General features: G+C 40.4%; 1 protein-coding gene across 1 annotated transcript in view; it reads left to right on the top strand.

Moving 5' to 3' along the window:
- Nucleotides 1-1643: 1643 nt before the first annotated feature.
- LOC149255797 (Ribosomal protein L4/L1 family) overlaps nucleotides 1644-22160 on the top strand; it is a 114264-nt gene continuing 93747 nt past the window's right edge. Inside the window, exons 1-2 of the mRNA XM_089460570.1 lie at nucleotides 1644-1958; nucleotides 20698-20827. Coding sequence (XP_089316696.1) covers nucleotides 1770-1958; nucleotides 20698-20827 — 319 coding nt within the window. The 5' untranslated portion in view covers nucleotides 1644-1769. The remainder of the gene's footprint in view (nucleotides 1959-20697; nucleotides 20828-22160) is intronic.

Genomic DNA, 22160 nt, shown 5'->3' with positions numbered 1-22160 from the left:
TGTTTGCTCATAGAATTCACCTTGGAAACTAAAGAAAGTAGAGGTAAGGCATAGACCGACCAACTTGGCAGTATTAGGATCAGTGACATGAATTATAACCTCCATAGCCTTATTAATGGGTATATTAGTATAGAGAGAGATGACGTCAAAGCTCACAAGAAAATCATCAGGGTCAATTTTACTACCCTTAAGTTCCTTAACAAAAGAAGCTGAGTCCTTAATGAAGGATTCAGTAAGGCCAACAAGGGGCCTAAGCTTTTGCGCTAAGAACTTAGCAAGAAGATAAGTGGGCCCTCCTATTGTATTGACAATAGGCCTGAGGGGAACCCCATTTTTGTGGATTTTGGGAAGCCCATAGATCCTGGGGTGATGGGGTTGCTAACGATAAGCTTATTTTTTAAGGGCCAAGGGATGTTATCAGATAATTGGAAACCAATAATTAATGTTATGAAATAAATTGTATTGATTTAATAACTTAATCTTATAAATAAGCATAATAGTCCTAATTATCACTTGAGACTTACATTTAGTATCATCCACACCCACTTAAATTTTTAATATGAATCTCCATATCAATAGATATTTCATCACATTACAACTTCCCACTAACCTAATCACACATAAAACTTAGAATGAAATATAATTATTAGACAAAATAATAATTAATCATTGCTCAAACATAACTATTAAGTAAAAATCTTAATATAATAGCATTTAAATTTAAAATGAATATTCAAAATATATATATATATATATATATATGATGTTATAAAAGAACATAAAACCCATGACACCACATGGAATTAATGTTAAAGAATTGCAAAATTAAATTTAACATAATGCTTCAAACATTATGACATTTTTTCTTTTATTTATTTATTTATTTTTTTACCGTGTGGTTCACGGGCCACCAGAGGTGGGCCGCTACGTCCACGTAGACAATCAGGGCAGCTCCACCCGAAGGGAACTGCCGGTCGGCCACATTCGGCCTAACCCCGAGTGCGTCGAGGAGATTTGACCCCATGACCTCCCAAATCCGGAGGACTATCAACGGGAACTCGACCATTTGAGCTATCCCTCGGGGCTTCTTCAAACATTATGACATAAATATACACAAAATAATATTTTTTATATGTAACAATTATAAATAACCAAATCTGTTTTAACTTTAGATTTACTAGATTTATATTTTAAGAAAAAGATTTGATCTTTCTAGGCATTTTGTAAATCCAGAATTAAAATAAATGTAGACTAATTTAACTTTTAAATAAGCCACGTTATAAAAAAATACCATAACATAACCAATATTATTATTATTATTATTTTAAAATAAAAAATTAAACATTACCACATCTCTACCATTCTTAACAATAATTTTAAAATTAAATAAATATGAAAAAAAATACAATACTTTATTAACATCTACTTAAACCACCCCTTACCTATGTAACAACCATAAATAATAATTAGAATAAATAAATAATAATAATGCTCAAACTCCTGCTTAAAATAATGATTAGAAAATAAAATGGTCCTATTAACATCAAACCATATAAATATTATTTTTGGAACCATAAAACAATTTAACCAAACATAGCATTACTCATCTAAAAGTTGATGTATTTTTTTTGAACCATAAAACAGTTCTATAAATCATACCATTAGTCATATAAAAGTTCATGTAAAATCCTGAAAAAACCTCGTACAGTATAACCAGGAAGAAACAAGAAACAAGGCTAAACTCCTCGGCCTTCAGGTTCAACAAGACAATGGGGCTTAGGGGTTTTAGGGTTCTCAGAAATTCTTCGCAGCTCGGTTATTCAAAATTGTTTCGATCGAGCCGTGGTGTTTCCTGTGTGGAGTCTTCACTGTTACCTTCAACTTCTTTCGAGCATGGAGAAACGTCCATTTACGGACCCCTTGGATTGTGCTCTGCGAAATACACTACAACAACAACGGTAAGCTGCATTGTAGCTCTTTCAAGTTTCAACACCTTCTGATAAGGGGGGTTCACCCTAACTGCAAAAAAAAAAAGTGTTTAGAGAAAGAAGAGGTATTGCTTTTCTTTTCTGTAGAGATTATGATTAAGAAGATAGAATCAACCAATGCAGTTTTGGAAGAAACTGAAAAAATTCTAGTGTGCTGTAGAAATCAATCATGATTTTCTCCTGCATTTCAGTCATTCAAAATCTTTTCTAGTGTGCTGTAGAAACCAATCAAGGCTTCCTCCGGCCTTTCAGTCATGCAAAACCATTCATATGACTCATGATTGGTGTGTTCTAGAAAATTTTTCCTTACAATTCCATCTCCCTGCATCTATTTTAGTTTTGGCCCTTCCAGATTTTCACAAAGAGGTCGAGTGTGATATCTCAGCTTTGTCTCTTAGCTGTATACTAAGTCAAGCAGGACATCTGGTAGCTCGTCAAAGTTACAAATTTAACAAAGCAAGAAAGAATATTGCTCTTAAACAATTCTATAATCTTCAGATCATTGGAAGCATTATCCAGTGCCTAGCGAGTGCATATTGAGTGTGATATCTCAGGTTTGTCTCTTAGCGTCATGCTAAGTCAAGCAGGACATCTGGTAGCTTATCAAAGCTATAAATTTAACAAAGCAAGAAAGAATATTGCTCTTATACAATTCTATAATCTTCAGATCATTGGAGGCATTATCCAGTGCCTAGAGAGTGCATATTGTACACAGATAGTCAAGCTCTGAAGTATATGCGGAGCTGCAAAGAAAAGACAAGTTAACTGCGGATTGTGCCAAACAGTGAATTTGCTAGCGAAACCTCACCTTTTTATTTATCAAGCACAAGACGGGAAAGGTTAATGTTTTGAAAGATGCATTGAGTGGATGAAGGATGCTACTGGATTTAATAACTTACGATGTATACCAGGATGATCCAAGCTTCGGGGATTGTTCGAACTTCGAAGGCAGCAAAAACCTACTTAGACGGTATGGCACATAACGATAACATTTGTTTGAATACAAGAAATGCATACCTTTGATTATATGGCTCATGAAAGATTTTTATTTCGTGGGAAGCAATATTGTGTTCTTAAGGGTTCCATCGGGGATAACTATAATACCCAACTTTTGGAGGAGAATTGTTAATACCAAGCATGGCTAAAGAGGTTGCCAAATATGTGGATAGCAGTCATTTAGCTAGTTGTCAAGTGGGAACAATGATTATACTGATCCTTGTCAGTCGCAGCTAACTAATGGCAAATTGCAACACATAAGAATAGATTTTGTGTTGGCACCACCTAGATCTCAAAGAGGTAATGACACTAGTGATTATACCTATTTTGGATAGTTTCTCCAAGGTGGTGCAATTTACTGTGAGTAACAAACGTAGAGATGCATCCGATATTGCAATAATTTTCTTCAAAGAAGTGGCTTAGTAGCAAATTGCAACACATAAGAATAGATTTTGTGTTGGCACCACCTAGATCTCAAAGAGGTAATGACACTAGTGATTATACCTATTTTGGATAGTTTCTCCAAGGTGGTGCAATTTACTGTGAGTAACAAACGTAGAGATGCATCCGATATTGCAATAATTTTCTTCAAAGAAGTGGCTCAGTAGCAGGGATCATTCCTCTCTATCATCTCTAGCAAAGACACAAAACTCTTGGCTTGTTTTTGGTGGATGTCGTGGAATATTAGGAGGTTTAATGAGATGTCGAGTCCAAGCTAGACCAAAACAATGGGACTTGATGCTTCCTTGGATGGAGTTTGTTCTTGATAATTTTCCAACTATAGCACACGATACTCACCATTCAATGTAATATATGGACAGCCTTTGAGAGGCGTAATAAAGTTGCAAACTATGTCTTTAGATGTTTTGAAACTCTTCATGCAGGTCAAAGACATTGAACTTTGAAGAGCATAATGAATCCTACAAGGATAGGGCTGATAGTTAGAGGAGACGAGCATTTTCAAATTGGAGATATGACAGTGGTTTATTTATGAAAAGATGAATCTAAAGACTGATAGCATAATTGAAAGACAAAGTAATCATACTTTGAAGGTGAAGAAAATCTCACCGTTGTTAAATCAGGAGGAAATTGGGCAACACTGCTTATGCGACAAATTTGGTAAAGGAGTTGATATCTCTCATATTTTCAATATTCTTGATGTTTATGATTACCGATATGAAAACATGCAATAGAGTAATGATATAGAGGTGGAACAAGAATTGATGTTGCTTAATTGCTTGCCCAAAAATACAACAATTAGTAACGTTGCACAAGTTTTCAGATTGCGGGAATGTTTCGAACATAAGTTTCTTGAATGACTAGAAGTTTTGCCCAAATTTGCAGGAAATGACAGGTTGTGAGTGACAATAATGTATATGTAAACAATTAAGAGAAGAAAAAAGTAAACTTAAAATTGCTTGAGGCTGGCATAAATGATAAACTAACTCTTTTAGCTTCTGATTTCATGCATTAAATTCATAAAAATATCCAATTCATTCTCATTTATAAAAATAAGGCCAAGTCAAAATGCATTTACACTTTCAAATTGAAATGTTTCCCACTTACACTTTGGACTTTAGAAGTGATGAAATAGAAAGTATAATGAAGTTATCCCTGACTCCTGTCTTTGGTACTATCAGGGTGACTGTAGTGAGCCAGTAATTTTTTTTGCCCTAATTGACCTTTCAATAAAAAATCCTGTATCGTATGCAACCAGATAATGACAGACTAAACAGATGCAATTAATAGTATTGTGATTATTGGCTCACAGTATAACTCTACAGTCTGTTAAATATCTTCGCAATGCCATAAATGCAACAACAACGCTAAAGAAATTGTCACTGTGTAATTAACCATTCACTATTAATAGTCCAAATCTAATCACAGATTACAACCAAGATATCTGTATTCCAACAAAGAACAAACAGTACATCAACGTATGGACTAGTGCCCATCGACAGATCACAATAGTTCAACAGAAAGAAAAAACTGAATTTGACCAGTGAATAACCTAATTTTAATAACCAACGCAATTATGTGAAAATCGACTCTGTGAGATGAATTCAGTATTCTTCAGAACACAGGCTTTAGGAGGTGATTCTAACCACAGAGATGCTTTCGCCTTTTCACAAGGAGGTATTCCTTTCATGGAGGGAACCGGTTCCCTGCCACAGTTAGACTTGTATTCTAATCAGCTCACATCAGCAACATGGAATCACTTCAAAATTTCGTTTTGTCACCGAACCTAAATATGGATCCCTGCTTGGCCACTGGGTCTGCGATCTAGAAGTGCCAGCCGCTTCAGAAATTTCGTAAGACCACAAGATTCACGAATTATGCTGGGATTGACCCTTGTTGGGCCTCAAAATCTTTTGATCTGGCTCAGGATAATACAATTCACCTCGGAACCTTCGTAAAACCTCAGAATTCGCCCGTACAAAATATTTCGCTCTGTCTCAGGAAGATAATTACAAATTTTCCTCCAACATTAGCTTAGTGAAGATCCATGCTTCTGTTCATGCTCAGTGAGATATTCGTCCATAATGTGGCATCCGACAATTATAAAAAGGTTGACGTCAACTACCAGAATTTACTCCCGACCTATTCTAGTTGAACTTCGCTCCGCTACAGGAAAACTATGCAAGGGCTTTCGATCTGAACCAGGTGATTAACCTCAGCCAAAACTTCGCTCTGTCCTAAATCAACTCAGAGAAAATTCGTCAGCCTTGGCCCCTAATGTGCTTCGAATGTCCTTATCTTAGATTCCTCTACAATTATCATTCATTGCTCCTTGTATAGAGAAAATCCCTGTGCCAGAACAAAATAAAAGGATGAAGATAAAAAGAGAATTTTATCAACTAGGGTTGAATCTTTCACCACCGAAATTGATAGGAGAAAAGGGGTCTTAAAACCTTCAAAGCCTTAGGCTAAAAAAACAGAGATAAATGATCCAATCCAATGATGATCCAAAATGAATATATCCCTCTCATATTTATAGATTTCCTAGAGGGGTCTTTCCTGTTGAGAAATCTAGGGGCAACAAGTGGAGGTGATTTCTCTTCCCTTAATAACTGCTTGTGATGCATATTTACTTTACTTGATTAACTTCTTCTTCCTTTATTATTATTAGTGTTTTCTATCATCAAACAACTACCAAATCATAAAGAACAATGAGACAATAGGACACGATATAGGTGACCAGCCAGGACCAAAACCTCTCGAACCGAGAGGAAAACCCACCAGAATCCTTCTCTTCTTATAGAACTTTCAATTGACGAATTCCAAGACCTATAACCCTTGACCAAGACCCTCCGAAACCAAGTCATCCTTCCTTCTTGACGAGGTTTCCTTACACAACTTCCAACAACAAACTTCGACCTTCCAGCAACTTCGACCTAGCAGCTTCACAGCGACGACCTTGATGCAGCTTTAGCAGTTTCGACCTAGCAACTTCACAACTTCGATCTAGAGGTAGCTTCACAACTTTGATCTTGTAGCTTCACAATTTTGACCTTGTAGTTTCACAACTTTGATCTTGCAACTTCACAATTTTGACCTTGTAGCTTCACAACTTTGATCTTGCAAGTTCATAATTTCGACCTTGCAGCTTCACAACTTTGATGCAGCTTCAGAATTTCGTCTAGCCCAGAAATAGTAGAAAGCCTAACGAAAGAGAGGCCCAAAAACTTTGATCTTGATATTCTTCTTTTTCTTCGCCCTTTTCCAGCTTCTATCTTGAGGAGATCGAACTTGCTTGAGTGAGTGTGCAAATGAGGTCGAATTCCTTCTTATTTATAGGCTTGTGAAGGGTACGAATTGCTATCTGTTGATTTGGGGTAGCATCGGATGTGCTCTAGCCATTAAAATTGGTGGAGAGGCTAAAGCACATGAGATCTCCAAGACCCAGAAATGGTTTGGGCAAATTCTAACCGGTTTGGGAGATATTAAAATAATTAATATTTTTAATGGAGTTCTTAAGTCTAAACTTAGGAAAAATAAAATATTAATGGGTATTAATATAAAACTGGGTTAGAAGGTTCCAAAAGTCATGGATCAAGCCAAATCTAATCTTAGCTGTTGATTAGAGATTTAATCTCGACCATTGAAGGACCAACGAGAAAAGTATAAGAGGAGGCTTGAGGGTTAGTTGGAGAATACACCAGAGTGATCAGTCATTCATTTTGCTAGAGCGGGGTTGCTAAGCAAAGTTGAATCAGTGATCAGCAACGAGGGGCAGTGAGTATAAGGCAAAGAGGTAGGGATAATACTGAGAGACCAACATAGAAGCGGAGAGAGCGAGAGCAATAGTTAGTCCAGGCTACGCAGAGCCCAGCAAAGGCAACGCAAAGCCTAGAGAGACTGCGTCATCCACGCAGAGGGCAGAGGGAGTGACGCAGAGGCTCCCGGAGGCTGCGCAATGCCTCAGAAGGTTGACGCAGAGGGTCTTGGGGTTGACGTAGGTCAGCAGGAGGCTGACGCAGTGGCCAGAAGGGCCAGCTTTGAGCTTCAGTTGTGTTGGAGAGGGTTTCGTGGGACAAGTTTTTTGAATACCTGTTTCCAGATATAGAGTTATTGCTGTCATATATTTTTCTCTGTCGGGTAAGTTGGTTTAGTCATCCAGGTGTACTCAGATAAGCTGCATAATAATATAACCCTTTGAATACCTGCGTCGATTTTCCCACATTGGGTTTTTCCGGGGACATTGGTCCAAAACAACGGTGTCACTCGTGTGCTTGTTTTCTTTCAGTTGATGATCTATAGATGTTGATGCTGTACTTGTGTTTATTTTCAGTATTTACATGGTAAATAACTTGTTAAGTAATTAAACAAGTAGGTGAAATAAACCAGATAGTACAGGAAGAATTTCCAACGGGTTAGACTTAAAAATTCTAACATGGTATTAGAGCGTGGTTGCAGATCACAGGAAAACTGAAGGCATTAGCTGAGTAGAGCATTTGCAGCAGATTCAGCTGTCCCGAGTGATAGAGCTGATCCTTGCAGAAGGCGGCAGAGGAAGGAGTGACGCAGAGGGACTGCGTCATCAGTCTGGGCCATAGAAAGGCCAGTGCAGAGGCTGAGGGAGGCAGAATCAGGCTCATGCAGAGGCCAGAAGGGCTGACGCAGTTGGCTGAGGGAGCTGATTTGCCGTGCCGGGATTGCATAGAGCCAAGTGGCTCAATCCTTCGGTTGCTGGGGCTTAGGAGGCTGTGGGTAGTTTGCGGAGCAAAGTTGGTGGGGCACTGTGGTCAGAATAGTACCTAACAAGGAAAGACCAAGGTGGAGGGAGTTGCTGTTGAGGCGGATTTCTAGCCAAGGAATCCGGATCAGTGTTGCAGTTGCACAGACGATCGGAGTGGGGCAACTTGATGTTGGCAGAAGGATTTCCAGAAGGGAAATCGAGACTCAGAGGGAGTCGAACCAAGAACTTCCAGACGGGAAGTAGAGAGACTCAGAGGAGTCGAAAGAAGAGCAGCGAGATGGCCGTGAATGGGCTGAGAGATCAGGATAGGCTGGATGGAGCGTCTAACTTTGTGGTCTGGAAGGCCAGGATCTTGTCCATTCTAGACAGACATTGCCTCAAGGGCTTCATCTCGAGAGTGATAGCTATCCCAGTTGACCCGGTAGCTAATGAAAGGTACGAGGAGGCAATGGCTAAGGCTAAGTGCATCATCCTTGATGGGGTCAAGGATCATGTGGTACCACATATTGTCAAGAAGGAAATGACAAAGGAGATGTGGGACGCCTTGAAGACATTGTACCAACATACTTCTGTGCAAAGGAAGATGCTCCTGGAGAATCAGCTAAGGGCATACTAGATGCATAAGGGAGAGTAGATAAATGTCTTCCTTTGTCGGTTGAAGGAGATTCGTGACCAACTAACTTCCATAGGGGCCACGCCGGATGAGGAATTGATGGTGAGGACTGCACTGAACGCAGCTTTCGAGGATTGGCAGGTATTTGTTCAAAGCATACTGGGCAGGACGAGTCTTCCAGATTGGGAAGAACTGTGGGCGGCTCTTCGTCAAGAAGAGATCAGATGGCTGACCAAGGCGGGGAGTAGCGACAAAGGGGTCAGAATCAAGGAGGAAGAAGAGGATGCGGCTCTAGCATTTGTGGGAAAGCAGGAGAAGAGGAAGAAGAAGGACCTCTCCAAGGTCAAGTGCTTCCATTGTGGGGAACTGGGTCATTTTGCGAACCAGTGTCCTAGGAAGAAGATTAAGGGAGAGGCTTTTGACTCGAAGGCAGTGCCAGCAAAAGCGGAGAAAGAAGTTGAGGAGGATGACAATTGTGCCATGAGTGTTCATGTGCCACTTGAGAAGATGTGGGGAGACATCGAGCTGTAGTCAGGAAGACTACAGGTGATGAGGAGCATGATCCTTGAGGTACCCAACCTCTTGGATTATACCTTAATACGGGAGCTCCGAAGAGGAGTAGTAGGACTGGTGGATGTCGGTAGAGAACGGGTCCCTGGACAGCGCGAGGCTAGTAGGTTGCAACAATGCGAGAGACACGGGAGTGTTGCACCAGTGCAGGATGGCACAGAGAGGTGTGCAACGGTGCGAGATGTAGGGAGTTGTTGCAATAGTGCAGAGGTTAGTAGAGGGGGCACTTGTTAGCGGTAGAGGGAGCTTCAGCATTGGGAGTGTTTCTAGCCTGACAGGGATGTCAGAAGGTGGGTGGATCAATTACTTACTTCTCAGTAACTGAGTTGCAGTGCAATAGCAGTATGCAGTAGCACGATGCAACATGATGAGAGGGGATGCAGTGCTGGGAGGATGGACCAACAACAACACAGATGCAGAAGGAGTTGTTGTACGGATGCAGCAGTGGTAGTGGCAGGGCCATGGGCAGCAGTACAAGATGCAACAGTGCAGAGGATGTTGGGCAGGGAGGCCTAGCATCAGCACAGGGATCGGTGCCGGATAATCAGGGTGATGCTCAGTGTGGAGTATTACTAGAGCACAGTCTTCGCTAAGAGGGAGTGTTGATTTGGGGTAGCATCAGATGTGCTCTAGCCATGAAAATTGGTGGAGAGGCTAAAGCACATGAGATCTCCAAGACCTAGAAATGGTTTGGGCAGATTCTAACCGGTTTGGTAGATATTAAATTTTTAAAATAATTAATATTTTTAATGGAGTTCCTAAGTCTAAACTTAGGAAAAATGAAATTTTAATGGGTATTAATATAAAACTGGGTTAGAAGGTTGCAAAAGTCTTGGATCAAACCAAATTTAATCTTAGCCGTTGATTAGAGATTTAATCTTGGCCGTTGATGGACCAACGAGAAAAGTGTAAGAGGAGGCTTGAGGGTCAGTTGGAGAATACATCCGAGTGATTAGTCATTCATTTTGCTAGAGTGGGGTTGCTAAGCAAAGTTGAATCAGTGATCAGTATCGAGGGGCAGTGAGTACGAGGCAGAGAGGTAGGGACAATACTGGGAGACCAGCACAGAAGCAAAGAGAGAGAGAGCAACAGTCAGTCTAGGCTACGTAGAGCCCAACAGAGGTAGCGTAGAGCCTAGAGAGACTGCGTCATCCACACAGAGGGTAGAGGGAGTGACGCAAAGGCTCCTAGAGGTTGCACAATGCCTTAGAAGGCTGACAGAGAGGGTCCTGGGGCTGACGTAGGTTAGCAGGAGGCTGACGCAATGGCCAGAAGGGCCAGCGCTGAGCTTCAGTTGTGCCGAAGAGGGTTTCGTGGTACAGGTTTTCTGAATACCTGTTTCTGGATATAGAGGTATTGCTGTCGTATATTTTTCTTTGTCGGGTGAGTCGGTTTAGGCACCCAAGTGTACTCAGATAAACTGCATAATAATATACCCCTCTGAATAGCTACATCGATTTTCCCACATTGGGTTTTTCCGGGGACATTGGTCCAAAATAACGGTGTCACTTGTGTGCTTGTTTTCTTTCAGTTGATGATCTGTAGATGTTGATACCGTACTTGTGTTTATTTTTAGTATTTACATGGTAAATAACTTGTTAAGTAATTAAACAAGTAGGTGAAATAAACTAGATAGTACAGGAAGAATTTCTAACGGGTTAGACTTAGAAATTCCAACACTATCTTGAGGCTGACTTGTTCCTTCATGTAGGCTGACTTGATCTTTGTGCCATGACAAGGTCTTGGAGGGTATTTTGACTCTATTTCATTCAATAAATTTTTCTTTACAATATGTAACATGCCCAAATGGGTCTTCAATACATGACAATGACTCAATTGATTTTATGACAAACCTAGAAGCACTCAATGGGTTCTTGACCTAAAAATAAATTTCCCTTGTGCATGAAACCCATGCCTGAAGTACACAAATAATAAATTTATTTTTCTCTTTTCATTAAATACATAAAATCATGATTACATATGCCATTATGAAGACCGAACCTAGTTACATATTTCAACACTCCCTCTTAACTAGGGAGATATTCATAATCCATACAAGGTACTTGGACATTCTCAATCTGAAGAATTCTCATAAGAAGAGTCGGATTGGTAACCCATATGTATAGCATCATATCATCTAGCATTGTCACATAGCAAGGCCTTGACTAACAACTCTATCTCTCCACAAGATCAGAGCACAATGCTAGCGAGACCATTGATTTATAGACATTCTCATCATTATCTCTCTTGGAACATACCCCACTCGGGTTCTCTCAAAGTATGTTCCACCAGGACTATTCTTATCTTGGATTCCTAGTCCTCAAAGAATATCGATCCTCTATGACTACTCTTATCTTGGATGCCCTACCACATCCTCAAAGATTATCGGATGTTGGATGCTTACCCAATCTTCCATTCTATCTTCCCAAGTGAAGACAAGAATGACATGTATATTTCTCCCTCTCATTTAGGGAGGATATGCCCATTCCAGTGAAGGAATGTACTCAAGCTCCATCTTAATCAGGGACTTGACCAAGCTCCCTCTTGACTAGGGACTTGCTTCCAAGTTCTTGTAGCTCCTTAGGTGGAGATCATGGGACAATCGACTGCTTGAAGAGCACCTCCTCTCGATGTCATGAACTTCTTTTTCTTTATTCAAGAGTCTTCATCCCTTTGGGACTTCTTCATAGGGCATCGACCATCCATCACTTTCATTCATGAATCATGTCAGTCATGTCATCCTTTCTTTCATTGGAAAGTCATCCATTACTCCATATCTGCCTTTTCTTCATACCTGGCTACCTTCTTCGCATCATGTTTCCTTCAGGATCCTTCATCCTACCACGTGAGTGTTAGTTGTAGATGACATCTACAACTCTTCCTTTGGTAGCCCTGCATTAGCCCATCCGATATTGTTCAAAAATAGAAAATGAACATTAAATCAAAAATACATTTGCGATGGTCTTTCATCATGACATCTCCTTGTTTGCATCAACATCCGACATATATATTGACACATCTCCAAAAAGATATACAATGTCAAGGGTCTCTTTATTTTTTAGACTTTTTCACGATCTTCATATCTTTCCGATGGAGATATCATAGTCAAATCTTCTAGTCCTTGGATGTTGATTGCCTTCTCCATAGTTGGATTTTTCGTGATCTCTTCCTTTCTTTATTCACACATTTCCTCCTAGGAACTTCCAATCATAGTTCCTTCAACTTTGTCAATGACCTCATATTTCATATGAGGACATATTATGTGATTTAATCTAGTCAATGTGTGAACCATGCCTTCATGCATCCTTTCATAGGAGGAGATCCTTTCCTTTGATCATGCTCTTGAGGTAGAGCACCCATTCTTGATATCTGCAACCATATGACATGATCAATTTTATCAAGTACAAGCATACATACCTCATCTCTTTCTTTTGGTCATCTAGACTTCCTTCGACAGCTTCCTTGATTGAAAGAACTTCAATCCCTTGACCCGTTTCACATATTTTGACATCATACTATCATCCCATGAATCCCATACAAGTTGCAATTCCCAATGAGACACTTGCTTCTTCTAGTAGGTGAACCTTCCAATGAAGATTCCTGTGAAAATTTGGATGCTCAGATTTCTACTGCAGCAACTAATTACATTTCTTCTATTTGCTAATTACAAAACAAAATTATTTACTGTTTACTACAGTAAACACCGAAACTAATACACTGTAGCCTTCAACATTTAAATAAAATGCAGAAACAAGAAATTGAACAAGAAAGAAATACACAACACATCTACACAGTTATTTTTGGACAAATGTCCCTAGAGAAACCCAGTGTGGGAAAACTAGTGCAGCAACTGAGGGTTTTATTATTATGCAGTAGTAATTTCTGAATACAATCTCTGGATGCCCTCCTGGCTATCCAGTACAGAGAATATCACTGACAGAGAGATAATTGAGATTACCTCACACTATCACTGGAGATCTGGTTGATCCAGGCACTGAATGAACAACCCTTGGCTGCCTCTGCACAGCCTTTGCACAGTCACTGCATTAGCCCAACGTCACAGTCTCTAGGGATTGCGTCACTCCTTATGCTGATCGATTTGCTACCCAGGAACTTCGATTTTCACCTCCTGGTCTCACACCTCGACTTCTGGCCTTTGAAATTGATTCCTCTAGCAAATTTTCGGAGCTTTGTGCTGCCTCTGCGTCAACCTCTTCTGGCTCTGTGCTGCCTCTCCCAGATCTCTCTTTGCCTCCTCTGTTAAGTATTCTTGGATCAGGGGAAATCTCCAACCAGAACTATCCCTGCCCCTCACTGCAAAATCTCACTTCAAATTTCTCACCGGCAGCTGCTATGCTCCAGAAATTCGATCTTCTGAACTTTACTCGATGTGTTCTACAAGTGCCCCTCAAACCTCTTCTTATATCTTTCTGTTGGACAACCAACGACCCAGATTAACTTCTAATCAATGGCTTAGATAATTTTGGCTTGATCTCCATTTTCTTCTAGAAGTTTCACCCACAATTTAAATTAATACCCATTATTTATTTTAATTTCCTAAGTTTAGACTTAGGGATCCATTAAAAATAATTAATTATTTTAATAAAATTGTCTCTGGGTGGAATTTCCCAAAACGAGTTATGGGTATTGGAGAATGCATGTGTATAAGTCTCCTTGCAAATTTTAAGACTTAGAACACATCCGATGCTACTAGAAATCAACACTCCCTCTTAGCAAGGAATGTGCTCTAGCAATGCATCCCGCTGAAGCATCACTCTGTTCTGTAACATCTCTTTCTGCGCTGTTGATGTCTGACATCCTGTCCACCAACTACTGTGCAAATGCTGCATCTGTACTGCTGCTGACGCCACTGTCAACATTGCATCCATACTACAACTCCCTTTCAATTCTGCATCTGTGCTGCTGCTGGCACTGCCACTGCTAGTACTGCATCTACACTGCAAGCTCTTCCAACTGTTGCTGCTGCTGCAGCAACAACGGAAAAGCATCCCAAATTACTGAACTTGTGTTCATTATGATGCATCTCGTTGCTGGAGTCTCGACTGCTGCTAGTCTCTATGTTGACCCTCAAAAGCCTCTGCGCTACTGTTCACTCTGCTCTGTGCCAACAGCACTGCTGTCAACTCTAGCTCTGCTTGCTCAGTCTTTGTTGCTCCTAGCCATTGCAACTGTCACTCCGGCACTCCTCTGCACCAACTGACACTGGTCCATCTTACTACTTCTGATTTGGGCTCCCATAGCAAGGAATTGATCCGGGAGGTGGACTCCTCAAGGATCTTGCCCAACTGCAGTTCTTTCGAACTACAATTCTAAATCAGCTCACTTCCCTCCTGGAGGAATCTCGATTGTCATGGCAAACTCCTCCTCGATCTTCGCGGGTGCAGCCTTCAGATCATGCTTCTCATCTTTTTCCTTCTTCTTGAGAGGACATTGTGTTGCGTAGTGACCAAATTCACCACACCTGAAGCATTTGATCTTTGAAAAATCTTTCTTCTTCTTCTGCTCCTCCTGTTGCCCCTTGGATGCAAGGGCTGCATTCTCTTCCTCCTCCTTGGGCTTTGACCCACTGCTGCTGCTTCCGTCAAGTTTACACTTGACCAAGTCTCTCTTCAGCTACTCTTGCTTAAGAGCTGCCCACATTCCATCCTAGTTTGGCAAAGTCGCCCTGCCTAGGATGCTCTGGACAAAAACTTGCCACTCCTCAGAAACTGAATTTAGGGCAAGTCTTACCATCTCGGAACCTTGAGGTGTTGACTCCACAGTTGCTAGCTCGTCTCGGGCCTCCTGAAGCTTAGTAAGGAACGGATTAATGCGTTCCCCCTTTAGCATTTGCATAGATCTCATCTTCGGCTCCAAGTACATCTTCCGCTGCTCAGAAGATCCCTGATATAGCGTCGACAAAGCATCCGACATCTCCTTGGCAATGTCTTTGCCAACGATGTGACAAACTATATGATCCTTCACTCCGTCGAGGATCATTCTCTTGGTCTTCGCCATTTCTCCCTTGTACTTCTTGAGCGGATCTGGATCCGTGGGCTCAGCTACCACGCTGTCGACGTAGATCTTGAGAAAATGCTCATCCAAAAGGCACAACATCCTTGCCTTCTAGATCACATAGTTGGATGCACCATCCAACCTATCCTGATCTCTCAATCCACTGGTTGCCATCTCTGCCAGCTGAAAAAGTCGAATGACCTCCTCTTTCTTGTTGTTGCTCAGCAAACGAGAATTCGAATTCCCTGGCTAGGAATTCTTTGAGGAAGGAATTCCCTCAAGTTTCTGTCTTCCTTCTGATGTCTTTCTGCCCAGCAACTGCCTACAGAAAACTGCGTCCCACCAAAAACCCCTCTTCACTGAAGCTAATGCAGCGTTGCTCCCTCTGCTGCTGACAGATTTCGATATGGAAATCATACCTCTTTGTCGACTCACTCAGAGAGAGATTTACCACGAAAATCTTGCCCTCCCGTCCTGAACTGCGCAATCCCTCTAGGGATTTGATTTGTTGCCTCTGCAGGAATTTCGAACTCCCTTCCTCCTTCAGTGCTGCGCTCTTCCAACGTTGCTCTCTTGTTTCACCTGCAGCTCTGATACCATGTGAAAATTTGAATGCCCTAATTTCTACTTCAACAATTGATTATGTTTCTTCTATTTGTTAATTACAAAACAAAATTATTTACTGTTTCCTACAGTAAACACCAAAACTAATACACTGTAGCCTTCACCATTTAAATAAAATGCGGAAACAAGAAACTGAACAAGAAAGAAATACACAACACATCTACACAGTTATTTTTGGACAAATGTCCCCGGAAAAACCCAGTGTGGGAAAACCGGTGCAACAGCTGAGGGTTTTATTATTATGCAGTAGTAATTTCTGAATACAATCTCTGGATGCCCTCCTGGCTATCCAGTACAGAGAATATCATTGACAGAGAGATAAGTGAGATTACCTCACACTATCATTGGAGATCTGATTGATCCAACCATTGAATGAACAACCCTTGGCTGCCTCTGCGTAGTCACTGCGTCAGCCCAACGTCATAGCCTTTAGGGACTGCGTCACCCCTTTTGCTGATCGATTTGCTGCCTAGGAACATTGATTTTCACCTCCCGGTCTCACACCCTGACTTCTATCCTGAAATCGATTCCTCTAGCAAATTTTTGGATCTCCTCAAGGCTTTGCGTTGCCTCTGCGTGGCCCTGTGCCAGCCTCTTCTGGCTCTGCACTGCCTCTCCCAGATCTCTCCCTGCCTCCTCTGCTGAGTATTCCTGGATCAGGAAAAATCTCCAACCGGAACTATCCTTGCCCCTCACTGCAAAAGCTCACTTCGAATTTCTCACTGGTAGCTGCTCTGCTTCAAAAATTTGATCTTCTAAACTTTACTCGATGTGTTCTCCAAGTGCCCCTCAAGCCTCTTCTTATATCTTTTTGTTGGACAACTAGCGGCCCAGATTAACTTCTAATCAATGGCTTAGATAATCTTTCCTTGATCTACGTCTTCTTCTAGAAGTTTCACCCACAATTTAGATTAATATCCATTAATTATTTTAATTTCCTAAGTTTAGACTTAGGGACCCATTAAAAAGTATTTAATTATTTTAATAGAACTGTCTCCGGGTGCAATTTCCCAAAACAATTTCTGGGTATTGGAGAATGCATGTGTCTATGCCTCCCTGCAATTTTGAGACTTAGAGCACATCTCATGCTATCAGAAATCAACAATTCCAATGGAGGAACTTGATCATCCTCATCTTGCAAATGCTCCTTTTGAATGATGTATGATGAGCTGTATACTAGATGACTTTCTTTTTCCCATAAGTACTACTTATGCTTCTAATGAGGTTACCAAGAGCTACATCCTTCTATAGGTGACTGCCATAGACTTCTATTTCAACTACCTTTCATGCTTCTTTTTAATGATGTTGCGAGCTCTTGCTTTCAATCGTATGCTTCTATGGTGCCATCTCCTACCATGATCCATCTTATCATGCTTCTAATGAGTCCTACCATGATAGTTATACTTAACAATAAAAAACTTGAAACAAAAACTTGAAAATAACTAGTTGAGGAAGACTAGCTCAATCATAGTAGAGATCTTTTACTTCCTCCTTCTTGAATTTCTTCTTTTCAGCTTCTTCCACTTCTTCAATGATATGGGCTTCTTCCCTTCCTCTTTTGTTGTTGTCCTTCTTGAGCTTTGGATAATCTCTCTTGTAGTGCCCATATTCATGACAACCATAACATTGAACTTTTGACATGTTCTTCTTCTTTTTCTGAGGACCAAGGTTCCCAAACTTCCCTTCTCTTCTAGCTATGACAGGAAATGCTTGAGCTTGCTCGCCTGATCCTACATCGATTTTTGCCGTCAGCCTGATTTCTTCGACTTTGCAGAATGACCATAGTTCATTGAATGGAGTAGCTTCTTTCTTCCTATAGTTGCTTGATGTGAAGTTCCCCCATTCCTCTGGTAGTGCATTGAGCACTATTGTAATCATTTCCTTGTCAGACATTATTTCTCCAAACCTTTGGAGTTGGTCTCTTATTTTTGACACCCTCATAAAGTATGAGGCTATTCCTTCTTCTTTTCATATCTTCATCTTGTAGAGCTTGTGATTTTTCTTTCGGCGGTTCCACAATTAAACCCTTCACATGACCAACGACTTCATTTTCTATGAGGATTAAATCTATCCTCTTCTTCCATGCAAGAAAGTTTGACGACCCAACCAATTTGTTGCTCACCTTGCAATATGAAGTCATTTTGACATATTCAAATATAGATATAAAAATACTTACTTGTCAAGTGAAGATACTCCTATATGATGAAGTCTTCAACTTGATGCCTTCTTGATTTTGATGATGATGTAGATAATAGAAGATGTCTTCTTGGTGAAGATGACTTTCCTTAAAAGTGATCCTTGGCTCAAAGGGAGATCACATTGATTCCTTGATGACGATGACAACGTTTTTCTTTGCTTTTCTTCTTTCAAGGCAACGCTAGTTAAACTTGTTTCACAACCTCAAATTTCGGCCCTTCTTCAGAATTTCGGTTTGTTGTATGTAATGTCCCCTCTCAATAATTTCTGCTAGAAGAGATCTACCATTTTTGCCATTTTGGAGCTAACACATTTTTGGATACCAACTTAGGGAAAGTGGGTCAAATATTAAAGTTGGTGGAATGTGGGGGGCACCCCTAAAGGAATACACACTTCTTGGGAGAAAAAATGCTTTTGTGAAGGGAGGTCAAAATATTTGGACGGACCCACAAGGAAAGGTAAGGCAACAATTATAAATAGAAGGTTGAGGGCAACAATTGACACCTTTGATAATTTGACATTTACACATTGTTGCTCAAGCTGTTCAGCTGAGTCACAAGTGCTGTTTAGCACCAAAGGCTTCCAAGGGGAAATCTCACCCTTCTTTCGATGGACTTCGAGTGCCACCTTAGGGAGGCAAATTTGCCACTACATTTGAAGGGAGACTTGTGGAATTTTGGGAGCACCTTTCATCCATTCCCCTTAGCTAATTCATGCTCCAGGGAGGATGTAGTGGAGGATCTCGTGCCACTTGTTTCAACTATTTCCCAGGGGTGTTTGCGGGGAGAAATTTAGTGTAGCTGCTCTAGGGGAAGACTAGGCCTTGTGGATAATTTGGGGGCTTGAGATTGTTGCCTTTGGGTAGGACATATTTCTCTTTTCAGGGTCTGCAGCGGAGGGATGCTGGATAAATTCGTGGGGTGTCGAGCTCAGCTCTTGAGTGCCAGAATTTGTGGTAGAATGCCTCTCCAACTATAGGGGAAATTTCTTAAAGCCCTTCATTAGTAGATTGAGGATGATTAAGGAGGATTTCAATAGATTTTATCACTGGGCGACGTAGTCTTCGTTTAGGAGGGTGTAGTGCCAAAATAGGGCAATTCCGTGAGGTTGGAATTAGCCAAATTCCTTTCTCGGTTTTTTCTGGGTTTTTGGTGGGGAGCTCAAGATTAATTTGGCGGAATTTTCTGAGCAATTTTGGAGGCTCAAATAGGGGTCTCTTTCCAGCTAGCAGTTGTTGGTAATTGGCACCATTTTGTGGGTTTTCCAGGTGGTTGGTCTGGGTCAGATTCCTTCCTGGGTTTGGTTGAGTATTTTTGGGAGAAGCTACAACTCCAGTTTCAGGCGATTCCAGGCATCATAGAGGGCCTTTCTCAGCATTTCTAGTGCAACAACAACTACCAATCTCTGGGACTACGCAAAAGGATATTGGGTCGAAGTTTCTACTCATTGGGGCATCTTTCTCACCTTGGGTTTGCTTCAACTTGCTTATGCAAAGCCCAGGTGCACTTGTTCCTTGCTATATGTACTCCTTGTAGTTCATAATTTAATAAAATGGCTGAGCTTATTTGCCAGTTTCTTGGTGTTTTGATGGGGTAGCCGATTTCTCTTACTTTGATAACTGCTTGTGATGTATATTTACTTTACTTGATTAACTTCTTCTTCCATTACTATTATTAGTGTTCTCTATCATCAAACAAATACCAAATCATAAAGAACAATGAGACAATGGGACACACGATATAGGCGATCAACCAGGGCCAAAACCTTTCCAACTGAGAGGAAAACCCACCAGAATATTTCTCTTCTTATAGAACTTTCAATTGACGAATTCCAAGACCTATGACACTTGACTAAGACCCTCAAAGACCAAGTCACCCTTCCTTCTTGATGAGGTTTCCTTACACAGCCTCGAGCAACAAACTTCGACCTTCCAGTAACTTCTCCAGCAACTTCGACCCCAGCAACAATTTCTGCAACTTCGACCTAGCAGCTTCGGCAACTTCAACCTAGCAGCTTCACAGCTTCGACCTTGATGCAACTTCAGCAGTTTCGACCTAGCAGCTTCACAGCGTTGATCTAGAGGCAGCTTCACAACTTCAATCTTGCAGCTTCACAATTTCGACCTTGCAGCTTCACAACTTGTCCTCCTATGGTGCTAAGAGCTCCTATCTTATCCAATTGTCCCCTACTTATACACTAATATCTCATACATATCCATGAGTCTCCTGTTTTCAATATCACATACACTGAGGAGAAAATAGTTTAGACAATTAATCTGCAAGATTGTGCTTTATCAGAAGTTGATTTATATTAGATGTTTTCTTGTAACTATAAACAAATGCATTTTGATACATCATACAATTATCTTGTAAAGCACATTCTTTTGTTCACTGTAACCTGGCTGTTGCAAGCTTGAATTGTTAATGCAGTGCAATTCCAAAAAACATTTTTTGTTTCAGCTATATGGCTCATTGTTTTGTGTCATTTGAATGTAGAATGGTATGTGGTCCTTGATTTCTGCTCGAGGACTTTGCTCATTTGCCCCAACACCGCAGACAGACCTTGTAATATCACCATCAGAGTTATTGGCAGCACAGGCATCATATGCTGCACAAAGGGTTCAAGGTAAAGTAATTATATCTTTGAATCTCTTTCCAGGCAAATCTTTATTTCAAAAATGTGGTCATATGTAGGATATTCAACTTTGGATCTATTTGCTAACTTTATAGTTGCTTTTCATGTGTATTATTTATTTATTAGTTTCCTTTAGCATTGGATACAATATAGTTGTATTATGACTTATTAACTCTAGGTTGCCTTTGGGGAGTTAACCATAGTTACACAGAAACTAGGCTAGGGTTAGGAGTCTTCGGACTATGGAGGAGCACTGTGTACTCAAACAACATCTGAATTGAATTAGAGAGTGATATTGTGGTGCTCTGATTTGGTGTGTAGTTGGAGCTAGTCCCATTCTTGAACATATTTTGAGTTGGCTTTCTCAATGTCATAACTGAAAAAGGGGTTTCTAGAGTTGACTTTGAAGTTTGTTTGGACATTATTTGTTTATTAGATGGTGTATGCTGTAGCTCAGCTTTGGTAGTACTGACAATCCTTCACCTAAATGGATTGAGAAGATGTGGAATTGAGATTTACAAATGAATTTCAAAATGCATGTTTTAAGGTCATTTCTAAAAGAAAACTGTACAGGAGGATCTAACCCGTGTCTTTGCTTTAACTTTTCTGACACCTGTTGCCAATGTTACTGAATGTGCCATTTTTATAAAAAAATGAAAAAAAAAATGAAAATGAAATTTTCATTTATTGTAATTGGCAAGATGCCTTCTTTTCTAAACATATCTTTGGTGTTTCTACTTTTAGATGTTTTATTTGTGTATTTTCTTCATAACTCTGGAATTTTTTGGAATTTGTTGCTTGTCTGCCTGTTGTTTCATTTGCGGTGTCCTAATGTGAGGGAATAGCAGGGCAATCATAACATGCCAAAGAGACTCCACAAGTCATCCCGGCATAACATGTGTTTTATTTTCTACTCACTCATTATTGAAAGCTTTTGGTGATAGCTATTCCTTTGTACCTGTTTTTCTGATTTTGGTCAGCAGTATGGTTTGAAGAATTAAACCTCATATGACATCACATGGTTACAGGATTAAAGGCTGCTAAATTGAGCCCATTTTAAAATTCTGATTATAGTAATCTCCCTCTACATTTTCAAACTTTAAGATGGTTAATGTAATTCAATGGCTACTGCTAAGAAATTCCGTTGAAACCAGTGACTCCTGCTCTTGAGCTGGCTTAATTTGACTACGTTCTATGATTACCTGGTAAGATCTTTTGAGGGTTGCTACCTTCTTGGGAAACAACTGTACAAAGTTACAAACATTATAATTATTATATAGCTAAGCTTTCTTAGAGAATATGTTAGTCTACGTTGTCTGACAGA

Source organism: Pinus tabuliformis, chromosome 7 (assembly GCF_031772625.1).
Source record: "Pinus tabuliformis cultivar Carrire ecotype Pingquan chromosome 7, CPIR1, whole genome shotgun sequence".
Classification (NCBI taxonomy): domain Eukaryota; kingdom Viridiplantae; phylum Streptophyta; class Pinopsida; order Pinales; family Pinaceae; genus Pinus; species Pinus tabuliformis.
This window is presented reverse-complemented; position numbering and strand designations above follow the sequence as displayed.